This window comes from Larus michahellis, chromosome 3, assembly GCF_964199755.1.
Source record: "Larus michahellis chromosome 3, bLarMic1.1, whole genome shotgun sequence".
Classification (NCBI taxonomy): domain Eukaryota; kingdom Metazoa; phylum Chordata; class Aves; order Charadriiformes; family Laridae; genus Larus; species Larus michahellis.
Window position 1 is genome coordinate 6,280,602 of NC_133898.1, and position 16,402 is coordinate 6,297,003.

The 16,402-nt window shown below is 44.3% G+C and overlaps 1 protein-coding gene across 6 annotated transcripts in view; it reads right to left on the reverse strand.

Annotated features, from left to right (window-relative positions):
* Positions 1-14,291, reverse strand: part of MACROD2 (mono-ADP ribosylhydrolase 2) — an 890,626-nt gene extending 876,335 nt beyond the window's left edge. For 2 of the 6 annotated variants that reach the window (XM_074578437.1, XM_074578435.1), the window contains exons 1-2: positions 13,709-13,983; positions 9,019-9,135 (exon numbers count right to left, since the gene is read on the reverse strand). In XM_074578437.1, coding sequence (XP_074434538.1) covers positions 9,019-9,135; positions 13,709-13,754 — 163 coding nt within the window. In that variant the 5' untranslated portion in view covers positions 13,755-13,983. Of the gene's footprint in view, positions 1-9,018; positions 9,136-13,708 lie in introns of all 6 variants that reach the window. The other 4 variants (XM_074578439.1, XM_074578438.1, XM_074578434.1 and 1 more) reach the window with 4 other exon arrangements.
* Positions 14,292-16,402: the final 2,111 nt, after the last annotated feature.

Genomic DNA, 16,402 nt, shown 5'->3' on the forward strand with positions numbered 1-16,402 from the left:
TGATCCATACCCTCAGTAATAGTTACATAAAATCTGGGGTTTGCTTTCAGTTGGTGCAGATTCATTAAGTATTCCCACAAAAGGACAGCACTGCAACACATAATATGTTTGTATAACAGCAGTGTCTTTTTCAAAAGAATATCTTATTCATGCAGAAAAAAGTGACATTAAGCATACAGGGATGAAACCAATGCATGCTGAGCTTCAACTACAAGTCCTATTCGTGCAGCAAACAAGTGACTTACACCGCCTTTACAGACTAACCATCAGTACCAAAGAAGCAATCAAAAAGGCCCATGTCTGCATAAAACACGCCTCTGTGAAAAAGCAAAGTGCAGGACAAGGCAGGTAAATGTTTTAAAGCAAGACAGATGTGCAACCACTTCTACACTTTCTTCCTATCTGCATTATAGATACGGATAGTCTTTTGGACAGGATCCTTTTGGTAAACTATACGGCAGTCTTTTCTAACTCTGTGTCTGATCATGAACTCCTAAAGATGCTATTAGTGCAAAGGTGCATGTAGAGAACTACTTCCACTTTCAGAAATAAACATATTGGCTATACCAGCACAAGGTTTAATTTTGCAAAAGTATACGTTCTATAGCATCCTGTCCACAAAAAACATCTGGAAACTTTGGTAAAGGCCCTTGTGACACACACTTCTGCAAACATGTCAAGTCAACACACAACAGCTGCAAGTCTCCGTACCTTTTCTGTGCACAAACACTATGCTTCCCCCCCATTTAAATAAGAAATATTTCTTAATGTAATGGAGCCACACATGAAATCGCAATTTCAAAGGTTTTTAAAGCTGTGCAAAATAGATGTTCGTATTTAAACCAGATTGTTAAGCTTTCTCTCCAGCACAGAAGAGAATTTTCTGTGCACTGTAAAAGACATGTCTGTATGCTGCACTTCCTACAGGGCTGAGGAATTCTCTGTCAGCTGGATTTTCCAATGGCACATCAGCTAGATGGCCTCTCACAGAGAGAGACACATATCACTTCACATAGGAAGTGCTACAACATCTTTTTCGGACATTAGTTGGTTTGTTAGAGACATTTCTACATGGTGAGCAGTTTGGCTCTAGTGAACCAAAAAAGGGAAACCAAGCTTCTCTGATTTCCAGTGATTGGGTTCTTAACACATGTGTAATCAAGTGTTTAATTGTGCATGAAGCAAATGCAGCTGTGCATGAAAGTTGGTTAATATGATCCAACATCAGTGATCCCTCTACCTTATCAAGGGAGTTAAACCAGTATCCTTACGTGGTGGTTAATTTTCAGACTCGATGCGAGCCTCCCACATCCAGACAACAGCAGCTGACAGGCCTGTCCTGTGTGATCACTAATTATTACTAGCCCCAGGCAGCAAATCCCACTTGAAGCAATAGTTCAGCACCTTCATAAATGTCTGTCACCTCTAAGCTACAGTGAATTAAGACAAGCCATACCACTCTCTTGCAGTCTTATCAAAATAGGCTCACGGTCTTCTGCAGGAGGACATCAGCTTTGTCCACCTACGCTTGAAGATATCCAAAAGTCATGTAGCCAGTTGGCAGGGCAACAGATCTACACTAGTAAGCCATGACAAGGGTACAATTTAACAGCTTGATCTTGGCCTCAACCTAATCACAGCTTCTAGTCAGGCTGGCTCACATCTGTCTGCAAAAGACTGTGAGGACATATGCCACAATCCATCATAAATTATGGGTTATGGCTTTAGCCAAGCTACCGTACTGAGCAAAACTAGACGACTTACTGAAACTGTCTTTGTAGAGCAAAGAATTGTTTTGCTTATTTGATCTTGCAATCCCCCATGCTCAAAAGGAGCTCATCCTTTATACACAAAAAAGGGGAGGGGAAAAAGTAATAAAAGGAAAAAAAGATAGACATATACATAAACACAAATTACTGGAAACCAAGACCTATAACCTATTACTTTTCTCTGCATATATTAAACTACCTCACTCAAAATGTTACTATTCCTCTTCTTTTCCTTAGTAGTCTTGAACATGAGACAAGTCAGCCACTGAAACACTCCAGGCTGGAACTTGAGAAACCCTACGCTTTTCTCAGCAATTCCTGAGGAACGGCACATACCGACTTACACACAGCATCACTGCTGCAAAAGCCATCCTTCCTCACAACCTGAACAAGCCCACCCGCTGACGGCACACTGCATCATCTGGACTTTCTAACTCTGGGTAGTACAGAGGTCCCTAAGGAAGTACAAAACTTCAGTGCACAGTGACGTTCAGTAGCTACAAAAAAAGGATTGCTCCTCATATTGCGGGGGACAGAAGCTTGGAAGTTATTAATCTGGTCAAAGACTCATGTCATCAGCACTTAAACATTAGAAATACTCTTTCTGGCAAAGATGTGCTTAACTTCCCTTTGGATCTCCACCCACTACGACTCTCTAAAACACACGGAGAGCTTTCAGAGCTTCAATAAAGATACTAGTTTACTGTTGAGAGCAGCATCCGTTCCTACAGTTCACTCTTGCCCCTTGAGGAGCTGGCTGACACTGGAGATAAAAGCATTCTCTCAGCTGCATGCAAAAGGACCACAAAATCCTAATTCTATCAAGGACCTGTATAAGCTTAACGCTGTGTGGAAGTTAACTTGTTAAAAAAAAAAAAAAATCATGGAATAGCAGCTTAAGAAGAAGTCATCGTCTTAATTACATCAAAGACAAGTGATTTACTTTCTTAGAGAGAGGATTTGCCACACTGGATTATGTGTTCTTAATCTATATAAACAGAGCTGATTTTTTGCTTTTTTAATAATCATCTCTCACACTTGCTGAAAGCAAGAATTTTTTGTTTTTCCCCAAAACATCTTAAAGAAAACTGTAAGCCAAGCATCATTTCTTTGACAGCTAATCCATCCTATAAAGGTTATATGCATGCAGCTCACCAGGGAATTACAAGGTCAATTGAATACATATTGGTTCTTCTTGTTTGCTGCAGTTTTTCCCCCCCCCCCCACCATAGTAAACGGACTGCTTTATCCACTTGTATCAAGGATATCACTAACTAGATAGGAATACTTGCCTCTCAAAACAAACTAAACCCTGCTCCCCAGGTTATTTCTCAGTTTACACTCAAGTAAGTTTGCACCTGAAGAGTTTTTGCCATCTCTGCGCTGTGCAAGGCTATCTTTGGAAAAAGAATATCTGAGGTGGGAGTTCAGGAAGACAGAAAGGTGTGTGCGGTCAGTAGACCACATGGCTGGATTTTTACCACTCTGCAGCTCTGTGTCTGTTCAGGACAGATCCCCAAAAGGGCAGCCAAGAGCCTGGGAGCAGCAGAGCACACAGGGCTCCGGTTACTCCCTGTTTCTCTGCCAGCCTTTAATATCCATTGCAGCCAAACATGAACCACTTCAGCCTTAAGGTCACTCCATGTTATGCCATGGGCACAGAGACTCCTGGACACCTTCAGAACAGGCTAATATGCTGCAAACATGGTTTGCTGTTGTCACCACTCCAATGCCTTTGTTGCTTCCTTAATATATGCATAACAAAGACAATCAAAATCAGCAAGCAGATTTATAGCCCCTTCCGTAAAAAGTGCATCATTTCCTAAGTAGTCAAAATACTTCATTACCACAATCTTCACACAATTCATGAAGCCACAGATGTTAATCTTCTAGTGGAGCTCCCCCAAGCTATTATACACAGCAATTAATAAGCAGTGATCTCCACATGCATCTAAATGACACAGCTTTCTAACCCGAACACGCTAGTCTTCAGGAGACTTTGTGATAGAGTGTTTAGCATGAGTAACAGAGCGGCACTCCAACATATGAAAAGTAAGGACAAAACCAAGTGCAGCACTGAGTTTAAGTGAAGCCGGAACTCACGTTCAAGACCACAGCTAGTTGGAGGAGATCCTGAACTGTGGCCTGCAAGTTGTTGTGGTTTTGTATGTGAACTCAATAGAAAAACTGCCGTAGTGTGAACTTAACCAAACAGTTTCAGTAGCAAAAGCGCCATTTTCTTTGACAGACAGATAGCAAGCATCACATTGAGCTAAGATGTCTCAATTTACTTTCATCCTTGTCACTCAGCTAGAAATCTGTTCTAAAGACAGTTGCTAAAGTCACTATAAGAAAAAAAGATAACGCAAGCTGATGGACTTGTTTTTTGGTGGGGGATGGTCTTGAAGCATACTGGTTTCGCGTAGCTGTTACAGACTGAACTTGTTGATTGCCGGGCAACTTTTGATGATATTAATGGTCTACTAGAACATAATTTCTTTTTCCTGTATAACTCTCTGAAAGTAACGAGTGGTTTAGAGAGATGCTATTTCTCACTTGTAAATGTCTGGCTGAATTTCACTGCAGCTTAGTAATGGCATTACTTTCCAAAGGCTGTTTGATGATCATCACCTTGATTCCTGGTTCCCGCAGGACAGATACTCACATCAAATGGGGCCACACAGAGATGCTCTGAAGAGCCCAATATTGCTTGTGGTTAGTTAACCGTCTCAAGAAATGCTGGTCAATGGAGCTCAGTATTACCGCACATTTTTCTTTTCAGCAATGAAGCCTTTTGAGTGGCTCATCTAGATGCTTTGTCTCTATAATTTTGTGTCAACTCACTGTTAATATTTAGAAAGCTACAGATTCATAGTACAAAGATGCTTTTATTAAATCCAAACCTTACTATTATACATAAACCCTTCAGTGTTAAAGTAGATTAACTTGAATACAGTTTGAACTACATAATTTTCTAAAAATATGGCAGATTAAGACAATCCAGAGGCCAACAAAACATCTAAACATACTTCAAGACTTGCTTAAGAAAAAGACCGCAGACCTTTCATGCCATTTAATTGTAAACAAAAATTAAAAAAAAAAAATCACCATGTCCTTCCTTTTTAACTTCATCCAATCAAAAATAGTTCTTACCATTAGAAAAGATCTTTAAACCATCACCTGAATTTGCTGTTTTCTTGGCACTGCTGCTATACTAATAAATCCCAGAGGCTGTGAGAGTCAGCAGGACTGTCAGCTGCCATGAGTTAAACTACAGAATTTATTCCATTTTCTGAATTATCTCAGTAATGCAACACAACATTTTGCTACACAAAACTCAGTAACAGAACTCCCGACACCCTGATTTTTCAAAAAAAGCTTTCAAGAAAAAGTTTTCTGAAGTTATCTCTGCCTTTTCCCCATTGAAAAGTAAAGACATCTTTGGGAATAACTGTGTACCCAAGAAAAAGCTAATATGCGTATTTAACTTCAAAAAACACTCTAGTTATTCATCTACATGGTGGCATTTTATTCACCAAGCATCACAAAAGATAAGCTACCATTGCTGTACAGCATGAGTGCCTAGCATAAAGTGGTATATAATAAAGAGCACTGAAATAAAGGTATACAAAACTCCGAGCTTCAGAAAACAAGTCCATTATTTGCATGTTGTCAGGAAGGAACTCTACTTCAAAGTACATAACAGATGAGATGTGCTTGCCTTTGGTGTATCTGAAGGATAAGAAGTGGGAGGAACGATGGATTACAGTATATATGTACTATCCAGCCCCATATGACAGGCTTATTCTTCATTTCTGAAGTGGCCAGCTACTCATTTCCTTAACAAGTGCAGTTAAAACTAAGAAAACTTACATTTACAGAACTACTTCAAGAACAAGAATTTTTTTTCCCTTCCTACCATCTCCTCTGACATTAAAGACGACCATTTGTCAACAGCAGCAGTGAAAGGAAAAGGGACAGCGTTATGGTACTTGATCTCTGAGGCCCACTTGTGCAGCCCAGCAAGCATCACACCAAAACCCAGGGCTGTTGGCAACATAGTCCTTCTGGAAGCGCACGTACCCACCTCAGCTTGCTTCCCTCAGTTCAGAGCAGTGGGCACCGGGCTTAGTCCCTGCATTCCACACTGCACACCCCCTTACCCCCAAATCAAAGCGTATGAGAAAATTGACCAAATTCCACACCAAAACATGCACCAACTTGATTTCTTACGGCTAGTCATATCCATATGAGGAGACCTGCAAAAATCTTAGGTTTTTGTTTAAGTCACAGAAGAGCAAGTCAAAGACAAAAAACTATACACAGCTGCTTTCAACTTCCAAATGTTTTCAAACACCTTTGCTGCTATAAAAAAAAAAAGACAAAGCCCTTGTCAGCTGCCATTCAGAATTCCCAAATTCCACTCCTCAGAAGCCTTTACGTTGTTAAACATCCCTGTGTTATAAAGGCTTCCAGCCTTGCCAAAATTTACCTTAACATCAACTTATTATAAGCTTTACCAGTTTTCGTCAGAATTAATTCTGAACACAGCTTCACACCAAGGGGTGGAGGAGGAGGGGTGAGGAAGAAGCACTTCCTTCCACAAACCAAAGTATACTCTCCAAACTGGTCAATAAAGAGCACACAGAGGTATAAGGAGGTCAGGCTGGTGCCTTTCCAACATGAACCTTTTGGGTCATTTCAGTTTCAGCAGTTCCACAGACAGACTTTTCAATAATCTTCCCTTTAAGTCCCATATAACAAAAACGTGTGCCTAACTGGAATATCCTTAGACCCCATCCAACGTGTCATTTGCATTTAAAAACGGGTGCCATAAAGCTTTTGTAGTGTTCACACAATTTTTCCTAACAGACAGTACAAAAATTTGCGCAGTACTTCATCTCCTTAATCTCCAGTTGAGTATCTACAGGGACTACTGCCAGCCCAGATGCTCTCCCCTTCTCCTACAGCTTCTTACTCCAGTGACTGATTGATTGCACCTGCCTCACTTTATTTGTTCTTGGTTCCTTTCTTGATTTCCCCTCATCACTCTTCCTGAGCAGGCACTCCACACTTTACTAATCAATCTGTCATTTTTTTCACTGTATACAGTGTTGGAAGTAAATGGTAAAGAACTTTTTCCACATTTCCCATCAACTACTGTTTTGGCTTGTCAAACATACGAAGAATTCTGTCCGTTCCACCCCCCAGCTTCAAACCTCCCAGTATACGGAGCAGTTGTTCTCATTAGCAAGACTACTTAAATTCTAATTTTTCCAGTATTTCAGCTCAGAAAGACAGTCCTTACTCACTGTCTTGATACCGTCAGAGTGGGGTTAACGTTTAAGGGAATTAACGTTTGAAACAGATGCAGTAATAGTCACACTAATATATTATATTTCATCACATTAATATATATTTGTTTTAATTGTACTGATAGTAGAAATGTGGAAGCATTTCAGCAGTCTAACCTTCTAGAAGTTCACTATTCCACATGGCTTATTTACAACAAATACATCAAAGAAAACAAGTGACTATGGATATTTTCTCCTGAATGTACAGTATAACAAAAGCTTCAAGTAGCAGAGAAGTGTTTCAGCACAACTTTTGCCTTCCAGCATTTTTTACAGTGTACTAGGAACTAACAGAAAGAACGCAGGAGCAGCTACAAGAAAATAAATTCACCGCTGCCATGATTCAATACCCGCGTATTAGACACTGACATTTTGCTTATGTGAAGTGTAACAGCAATCACAACGTAAATCCACACCTTGTCACGTTCAGCAGTCCAACTAATACAAGATCTGTGAATTTTAGCACGTTGTACAGACTGAGAGCAGTTAGAATAAAAACCATAGTTTAGGCTAGAATGGATGAAGTATCCCCCAGTTAAACCACAATATACTGCATATCCCCATCTACCACAGGCCTCCAAAATTAACTTTTGAGAAGCCCACTAATATTTTTTATTTTTATGCAGCCTTTGTTTTTCAGATGGATAGGCTCCTGGATGTTGTAAGCTACAACAGACCTACTCTAATGGGAGAAAGAGGTCTACGTGTACTGTCATACTACAACTACTGATCAGTATTGAAGAGCTCAGCAACTTCGGATGGATTTTCTCTTCAAGAGTCATTAAAGATGCTTTTAGGAGTAGATGATAGCGTTAGTTGTTTATGACAATGGCATCTGCAAATCTGTCAGCTCCTACAGATTGTACTAAAAAGTGTTACAGCTTTCCCATTTTATTAAAACATCTGATCAGTTTGAGGCCTCATCTCACCTGGAGTATTATCATAAAGACCACATTCACCTGCAGCCACAAAATTACTCTACACACCTGTTCACACAGGCCAGTATTTGCTCTTAATGGTAACAAAAGTGTCAGAAAACTAGTCCTATATGTGCAGAAGCAGGAAACACTTTAGGTCTCAGAGCCAAATCCCCCTCCAAAACACACAAGCTTCAACCAAGTAAGATAACAAAACATAGAAAGAAAAAAGGAGGGGGAAACCAGCTCAGAAAGAGTCCCTCTTCTTCCACATATTTGTGTGGATGAGAGAGAACTATACAAAGAACAAGACACTGTCGCGGAATTACATACAGAACTCTCTATGTAAGTGAATTGGATTCTCATTTTTGGTCAGCCTCTACTGCATGTATTTAGAGAACTCTACTGGTTATCATAACCATGATAACACTGCACACGCTAAGAGAAGGAGAGTTAATCCAGGACAGGCTCATGTTCCTCAGCCCAAGAAAGCAGGCAGGACCACAAATAAGTAAGAGAGGCTTCAAACCCAATCTTCTCCCATTTCTGGATTTTCAGGAAACACAAACTTGTGCAATTCCCCTCTGCTTTTCAGCTACCTACAAGAACAACGCTATTTTGCCCAGATTCCCCATACCGCTGTGCTCCTTAAGTTTCAAAGCCAAAGTTCATTAGGCATGGCTGACTGCTGGAGCATCTGGAAAACAACACTCATGCAGAGAACAGCTATTTTACACACTTAAGGGTATCAGTATTACAATGACTCTGTCTGGGGATACTTGCAGAATTAGTGGACACCAGTGAGGCTTTAAGGAACTTTGTTGAGGTTTCCTCCCTGCTCCTGAAGTGCCTTGTCCCCATATTAGGCTGCCGCCGTTAGTAACAACATGGGTTCTAAGTCTTGGCCTTCCTAAAAGTAGCTTCAGATTGAGCAAACAGCATGGTCTACATTTAAAAAGATTCTCCTGTTTTACTTACCATCACTTTCGCTCTTACTTTTTAAGTCTTCCATCCATGTTGGAATAGTTTTCAAGGCAACGTAATCCCTTAAGTACTCTTTGCGTCTTTCTTCCAAGGTCATCTTCAGCAAACGCTCTGTTTAGGGGAAAAGAGAAATAAATAAGGTTTTGCAAGCTTTCATATATTCTTGTACATTGGCCAAGTAGCAACCAATTCAGTGTCCCCGCTGCAATTAAAATCCATTTGACAGAACCAAGCGCAAGTGATTCAATGAGTTACAAGTAACAGAAGCTAAACACAGCACATCTAAACAACTGCATGCGCCTATTTCTGGATATCCCAGTTCAGCAAAAATGCCTTTTCACTGCTCACTCAACTGTCCAGACTACTTCCCCCCCCATCGCTACTGTGCTGCTTCTTCCTGCCACTTTAATTCAAGGATCAGAGAACTAACAGCAAGTTTAAGTAGGGAATTGTTGATTTATAGAGAGTTTTCAGGTATTGAAATCTATTCTTCCGGTTCTGCATCTGTAAACCAAAATTTAAAAAAAGTTAGGAAGATCAAAATTGAAACATTTTTACTGAAACAGGCTTATCAATGCCAGCAAGTAAAGGCAGGGGACATGACCCAAAATGAACAGAGTGCTACTACCTTACAAAAGAAATTAGAACTAATGCAAATGATCTGTCACTTTCTAGATGGCTGAGGTGACAAGAAAGGCATTTTTGTTTGGTTGGGTTTTTTTTGCTCTGCAAACCATGTAATTTTCAGCCTGAGAAAACTGATGTCATCTGCTTTAGACACATCCAGCAGCATTTAATCCCATTTTGGGCCAAAAAAAAAAAATAAAAATCAATCAGTAGCTGTAGAAAATACTAGGATATCTATGGAAGAGTAAGCAATATAAGTAAGTTTGTCAAACTCTGGTTGAACATAATCCCAAGCACTAGGAAAGCCCACTGCCATCCAGCAGCTAAACATGTTCCTGAAAAGCAGCCCAGGACCAGCATGAACTGCATCTGCTGGTTTTTAAATGCTGTGAAACAGAACCTGGGTTTAAAGTGAGCAGCAGGGGTTAAGCTTTAGAGATTTTTCTTTGAGCATTAATATGACACACTCGGTTACCACACCACGACACATATGGATGGCTGTTTTCTCCCGAGAAAGTCACCGTGTCTTTTTTCAGACATTTAGTGAAAAGTAAAGCTTCAAAGATTGTACAATTATGACGGCTACTGCCAAATTCACTCTTCTTCAGACCTTGCTATAAATGGACTAAGTTCTAAGATAAGAAAAAAAAACATCCCAATGACCCAGCGCTGCAAACAACCCCGGCACTTCAGCAAGACCCTGTATCTGATTTTTGCAGGCACGTCCTCTTCTCCCTCCCCACCTCAGCAATGCTTAGTATTAGCTAGCACAAGATGCAGAGCTTTTCCCCTTCCAAAATTTGGGGGTGGGGGGGAAACAGGACAAAAACAACTGTAGAGCACATCGTGACACCCACAGGCTATGCAAATTCCTGCATCTGTTTTTACCAGTGGCACTGTACTACTATTACTAATAGTTTTTCTTGACATGTTAATCAGCAATAAATGCTCTGATGATTCAAGAGTTTTTAGAGGTGTAGGGGAGGGTCTAGACCCATATTATTTGCCTTCGGCATAGAGGACTAGATGGACACGAAAAGAATATTTTCATCTGAAGTTGAAGGAGCAGTCAGCAAACTGAACATGGAAACTGCTTCTCAGATCAATCCTTGAAAAAAAAAAAAATAGATCAATCCTTGGGGAAAAAAAGAGAAATATTATCACTCTCATTGCGTTTTATTTACAAAATAAAGTTTCTTAATTACACAGGCCACAATCAGCGCACTCTAATAACCAAAGGCAGTTTTTAAAAACAGACTCCCTCATCAAACTACGTTTATTTTGATATTTTTTGACAGTATTACCAGTTTCTTCAATTGACAAAAACATTTCTCTCCCATTATTCAGGCTCTGTATCTTAATTGTATATTTACAAACACAAAAGTAAAACTAACGTGATTAGGATCGCCATTATGCACAACAGATATGCACTTAACTCCATTACTTGACCTTGAAGCATACAAAACAGCAACTATTTAACATGCACGCTGAAAGTACTACAGAAAGGCAAATCTGAGAGAGCATATGTGTGTGCATGTCAGGTTTGAGGGACTGACAAGCAGAGGAAGTTTTACTGCCTTCTGCTGAAGAGGTTACAGAGCCAGTTCTGCGCCGTCAATATAACAAGATCCTCTCTATAGGAAGGTTTTATAAAACTTCACTCTTGCAAGTCGGCCTCAAGAACTTAAACTGAGTTTTAATTATACACAAACCTCCTGGAAAATACTTCCAATAGCTTTAGCTGCAAGTACAGTTTTCTGCCTGTAGCTTTATGAAGCACCTTGAAAGTTTGCAGGCAGACCAATCCTGTGCCTTAAGACTCCGAAATCAACTCCAGTCCCGCTCCTACTCTGTTCCATCAGTCCTCGAGCAAGATCCACCCTGGGAGAACGTGGACCAACCCTTAATTACCAAGAAAGTAATTAAGAAAAGCAAGCGTATTGTCAGTGGGTTTGAACTGAATATTTAGCAATCAGTGCTTTTTCTTTTCAAAAAGTTCTTCAGAACATAAAAGGGCTGAGAACAATTACACTCAGAGCTTCATGGAAAGAGCAGAACTGGGGAGCACAGACAGCTTTACAGGGGTTCAGGAGTACCTGGGAAAGGCGAAAGCAGACCTAACAGAAGACTCGACTTCAAAAGTACAATCGGGGTAGGAAGGAAAGAAGTTGGGCCTCTATAGTTTTCCTCTCTAGAAGAGAAGGTACATGGTAAGAACAGTCACACAGGGCTACAAGCTGAAAAGCAATGCCAGCAATGAACGCGGACGTTTTTTTCTGCCCTCCTCACTCAAAACGTCATCAGCATGGTACTGGAAAGCAGTCACTGGAGCAGAAGACTGGCAAATGCTGTTCATTCTCACACAGCAAAGAGACACAGAGTTCCGGCCAGCTAGCACTCACAAACACGATTCCCTGGATGGAAAAAAAAAATCTCACCAGCAGTCGTGAGCTCTGGTTTGCATTCAGTAACATCACCATACTGATGGGGACCACCATCCTCACGGCTGACTAAGACAACGAAAGCTTGCCTGCATCTCAGGTTGCCAGCTTACCCTCCAGCCCCTCCGCTCCACAACCCTTACCAAGGGCTGGAGTTCACGTGCCAGGCTATGAATTCGCACAGACAGCAACAAGAGCTGGAAGAGTCAAGTAGGAATAACGGGAACACTCACCAGAGCCTACCAGAAACCTTTCCCCACCTGCCCCCAGCTCAGAAACAGCATTTTTTTGAAGGTAATAACATAGCAACATTAAGGACTTGCACAGGGGAAGTCAGTTATAGTTGATCACACATAAGCAACACCTGAGAAGATTTAACTCTATCTTCTCTGTTAAAAACAGAAACTTAAAACACCTGGTAGAAATTTGTTGCCTCACCTTACCTACAGAAACAAGCTTTCTAAGATAGTTTTGAAAGAAAAAAAAAAAGTACGCAACAAAACTCACTTCCTTTGAGAAGAGTTTGCCAGAAGCAACTAACCTACAGAGAGATCAGTTTATTTGTGTTTTAACAATATTTCCTCAGAAACGTGCATTTGATTTCTGCCACAGACAAAAAAAAGGATGAATCCTATCCTTCGAAACGGTCTTCTGCTGCCTTGGCTTGAAACATACACACAGCCATAGGGGTGATGGAAGACAGGAAAGAAAACTTAAAATATGATCCGCTGGTTTGCTTTTGTTTTCCTCCTTCTCCTCCTTATATATTTCTAGGTTGTTTGTAAACACACCCGGGAAGAAGCATTTCCTCCTAGACGATGTAGGCATTATACTTCCACTGTGTGAGCTTCTCTGCTAATTTTCACATCGCTCCCCAGGCGGTCAATATAAAGTATCAAAATAGCAAGGTCCCTGCATAAAGTGCTTGGCCCCACAGTTTCCATGCTCCGGAGCTTGACGTTGGGGTTTCATGAACTGAGACTACACAGGGTGTGTGGGGGGGTGTCCTTAAAAAAATATAAAAGGAATAAATATTTGGGGGGGGGGGGGGGAGGGGAGAGGGGCCCATACCCCAAAACATTTCCCCCCGGCTGATCACACGCTATTAGCCAAACTCAAGCCATACCGACAAACCATCGTTTCCCCTGGAAAACACACACAAGAAGGAAAAGCACGTTTTTGACGGCGTGTGCCTAACTTTTCGGCCTGAAAGACTTACACAAGGTGACTTGGGGCGGAGGGGGGGGGGTTGAGGGGGGGTGTAGGAAGCCCTCAGGAGACGGGCTGGTTTCCCCCCACGCCCCCCGCCCGCCAGACCCCACAGCTCCCCTCAGCCCAGGGCCCCTCTCCCCATGGGTGAAGTCGGCGGTAACCGAGGTGGGGGGGGGGGGGGGCGAACGACCCCGGGTCCGCGGGATTTTGGGGGTGTTTCAGGTGGGAGACCCGGGGGTAACGACAGAGAACACGGAGCACACCCCGCACACCCCCCGTCACCTCAGCCCCGGGCGGCGGCGGCTGCGAGGGGACAGGACCGCCCCCGCTCCCCCCCACAGGTGAGGCTGAGGTAAAGGCGGGAGAAGCGGGCCCGGGCCCGGGCCGGGGAAGGGCGGCAATACCTTTCTCCTCCCGCCAGAGCTTTTTCCGCTTGTTGCCGGGGTACATGGTGGTGTGGCTGGCGGCGGCTTTGAGCTGCAGGTTCCCCAGGCTCACGAGGGGGTGGAGGAGACGCCGCGCCAGAGCCGACCGCTACCGACGCCGTGCGCCGCCGCCGCCGCCAACCGTCTACCGCTGCTCCCCCGCCGGCTCCGCGCCCGCCGCCCGGCTCCGCACGGCGCCCGTCAGCTGGGTCACGCCTCGCTCTAACCCGACACCCCCGCAGCGCCCGCCCCCCTCCCCGCCGCCTGTTGGCTCCGCCAGACGCCGCTCAGCAGAGCACCCTCCCTCTTCGCCCGCCGACGACGGACCGGGCCCGGCGAACGCACCGGCCAGGAGGGGCCTGAGCGCGGCGGCGGAGGGGGCTGGGTTGTGTTAACGGGGCGGGGGTGGATTACGGACGGGACGCCGGGGCGGGCGGGTGTGGTGGGTGCTTGGGTGCCACAGCGGCCGCGCTGCGCGGCGGCGCCGCTCGGTGTCCCCCGCCGGGAGGGAGGGAGGGAGGGAGGGAACGGGCGGCCGCCCCCCCCCCGCGCGCCGCTCCCCGTCCCGCCCGCCTCCTCCTCTGCTTCCGGGTTGCCGGCCGTTACCGAGCGCGCCGCCGATTGGCCGGGAGGGCGGGAGCCGTTGCTAAGCGACGGCGTCGGGGCCGCGGCCTGGCCCAGCGAGTCCCGCCGCCCCCCGGAAACAGGAGCCCCGGCGCCGCGGGACGAGGGGGAACGGCCGCCGCCGCCCGTTTGAACGTAGGTGCTTGTTACGGTTTGAGGAACCCACCGCGATTTATTGCCGTTCAGAGCATGCTGTGCCGGGTCCAGAAGAGGCCACAGAGGTGATCAGGGGGCTGGAGCCCCTCTGCTGTGAGTACAGACTGAGAGAGCTGGGGTTGTTCAGCCTGGAGAAGAGAAGGCTCCGGGGAGACCTTATAGTGGCCTTCCAGTCCCCAAAGGGAGTCTACAGGAAAGCTGGAGAGGGACTCCTTATGAGGGAGTATAGTGATAGGATGAGGGGGAATGGTTTTAAACTGGAAGCGGGGAGATTTAGATGAGATATCAGGAAGAAATTCTTTCCTGTGAGGGCGGTGAGCCCCCGGCCCGGGTTGCCCAGAGAAGCTGTGGCTGCCCCATCCCTGGAGGGGTTCAAGGCCAGGCTGGACGGGGCTTGGAGCAGCCTGGTCTATGGGGGGTGTCCCTGCCCAGGGCAGGGGGGTTGGAACTAGATGGTCTTTAAGGTCCCTTCTAACCCTAACACTCTCTGATTCTATCACACAATGAGCCCTCCCAACCCGGGAACGGGAATCGGGAAAAAACAAGGAAACCCGAGGAAACAAAACAGATTTAATAGAATATGACTAATTAATTAACATAATTGATCCCAATACCAGTATAAAATACACAAGGATTCTACCTAGCCTATTCTATCCGCAGGAAGCTGTGCACTCCCAGACAGGGACAGCAAATGTCGGACACTGCGAGTGCTGCGGCTTCAGGAGGAAGGGAAGGGCTGAGGGCTCTGGCAACAGGGCAAGAAGTTCTCAGGATGGCAGCCATCAAGGGAGAGAGAGACTCCTCCAAAAACTTTTTAATTTATATTGAATGTGACATTCATGGTATGAAATAATCCTGTTGGCCAGCTTGGGTCAAGTGCCCGGGTCTCGCTCCTCCTCATCCCCGCACCTGGCTAACTTAAAAACTCAGAGAACTTGAAACCCACACACCATAGCTGGCTATAAAGTAAATATTTTCACAAATTCAGACACTAGAGTCTTCTAAAAGTGCAGTTTTCCCAAGCATTAGAAAAGACTTCAGTCAAAACTGAAATTACTGAAAGATAAATTAGTCTGGTGATGCTCTGACCAGGAAGGACAGCACTGTAGCCATAGGTGACATTACAGGAAGCCAGGGGGACTTTGGTCTCCCCTCTCCGTGGCTGTGACAAATGTCGCTTGCTGCTGCAGAGCCAAACCTCCAGCGAGGTCAGTGTCCACCCGGGGATGGGAGGTCAGCGAAGGCAAGCCCCGGTGCATCTGTCACTCAGTTTTCCTTACTGAGATTAATTTTTTCCTTGGCTAAATAACCACACAAACTTCCGTAGCCTAAATAAAAAAGCCTTCCGTACCCTAAATCAAAGCTTCCCTGTGGCTGTATGGATCCTCTTAGCTTCACTTGCTATGTGGAGGTAAAGGTCTTTGCTCGAGCAGGTGAATGGATTTGGCCCTGGAACACAGCAGGTGCTGGCAGGTGCTGATTTGGAGCTTCACAGGAGTTACGGGGGATCGGGGCAACAAATTACATCCTCCCGGCCTTCGTCTGTCACATAACGCTCATGAACCAACACAACTTTACCTCTAAAGAGTAGTTCACGGTGAGATGTAGATGCCTGGTTGAAGTCAGGCATAGGAAGGTGTCCCCATCTGTCCGTATGAAAAAGATATCATTTCAGGTAAACCATCTAGAGAGTATCTTACGTACACCTTCTAATCAAGAACAGGCTTTGCTTGGGTGACACGCTCTTTCGTTTGACCTGTAACAAAGCAAGGTGAGGCCCAATGTAGCAACGTTTCCACTTCTTTTCTTTACAGTTTCTGATAAACAAACACGTTAGCACCTCTACTGTTACCATTAATCTTAGGTCACAGAACAATATCTTAAAACAAAATC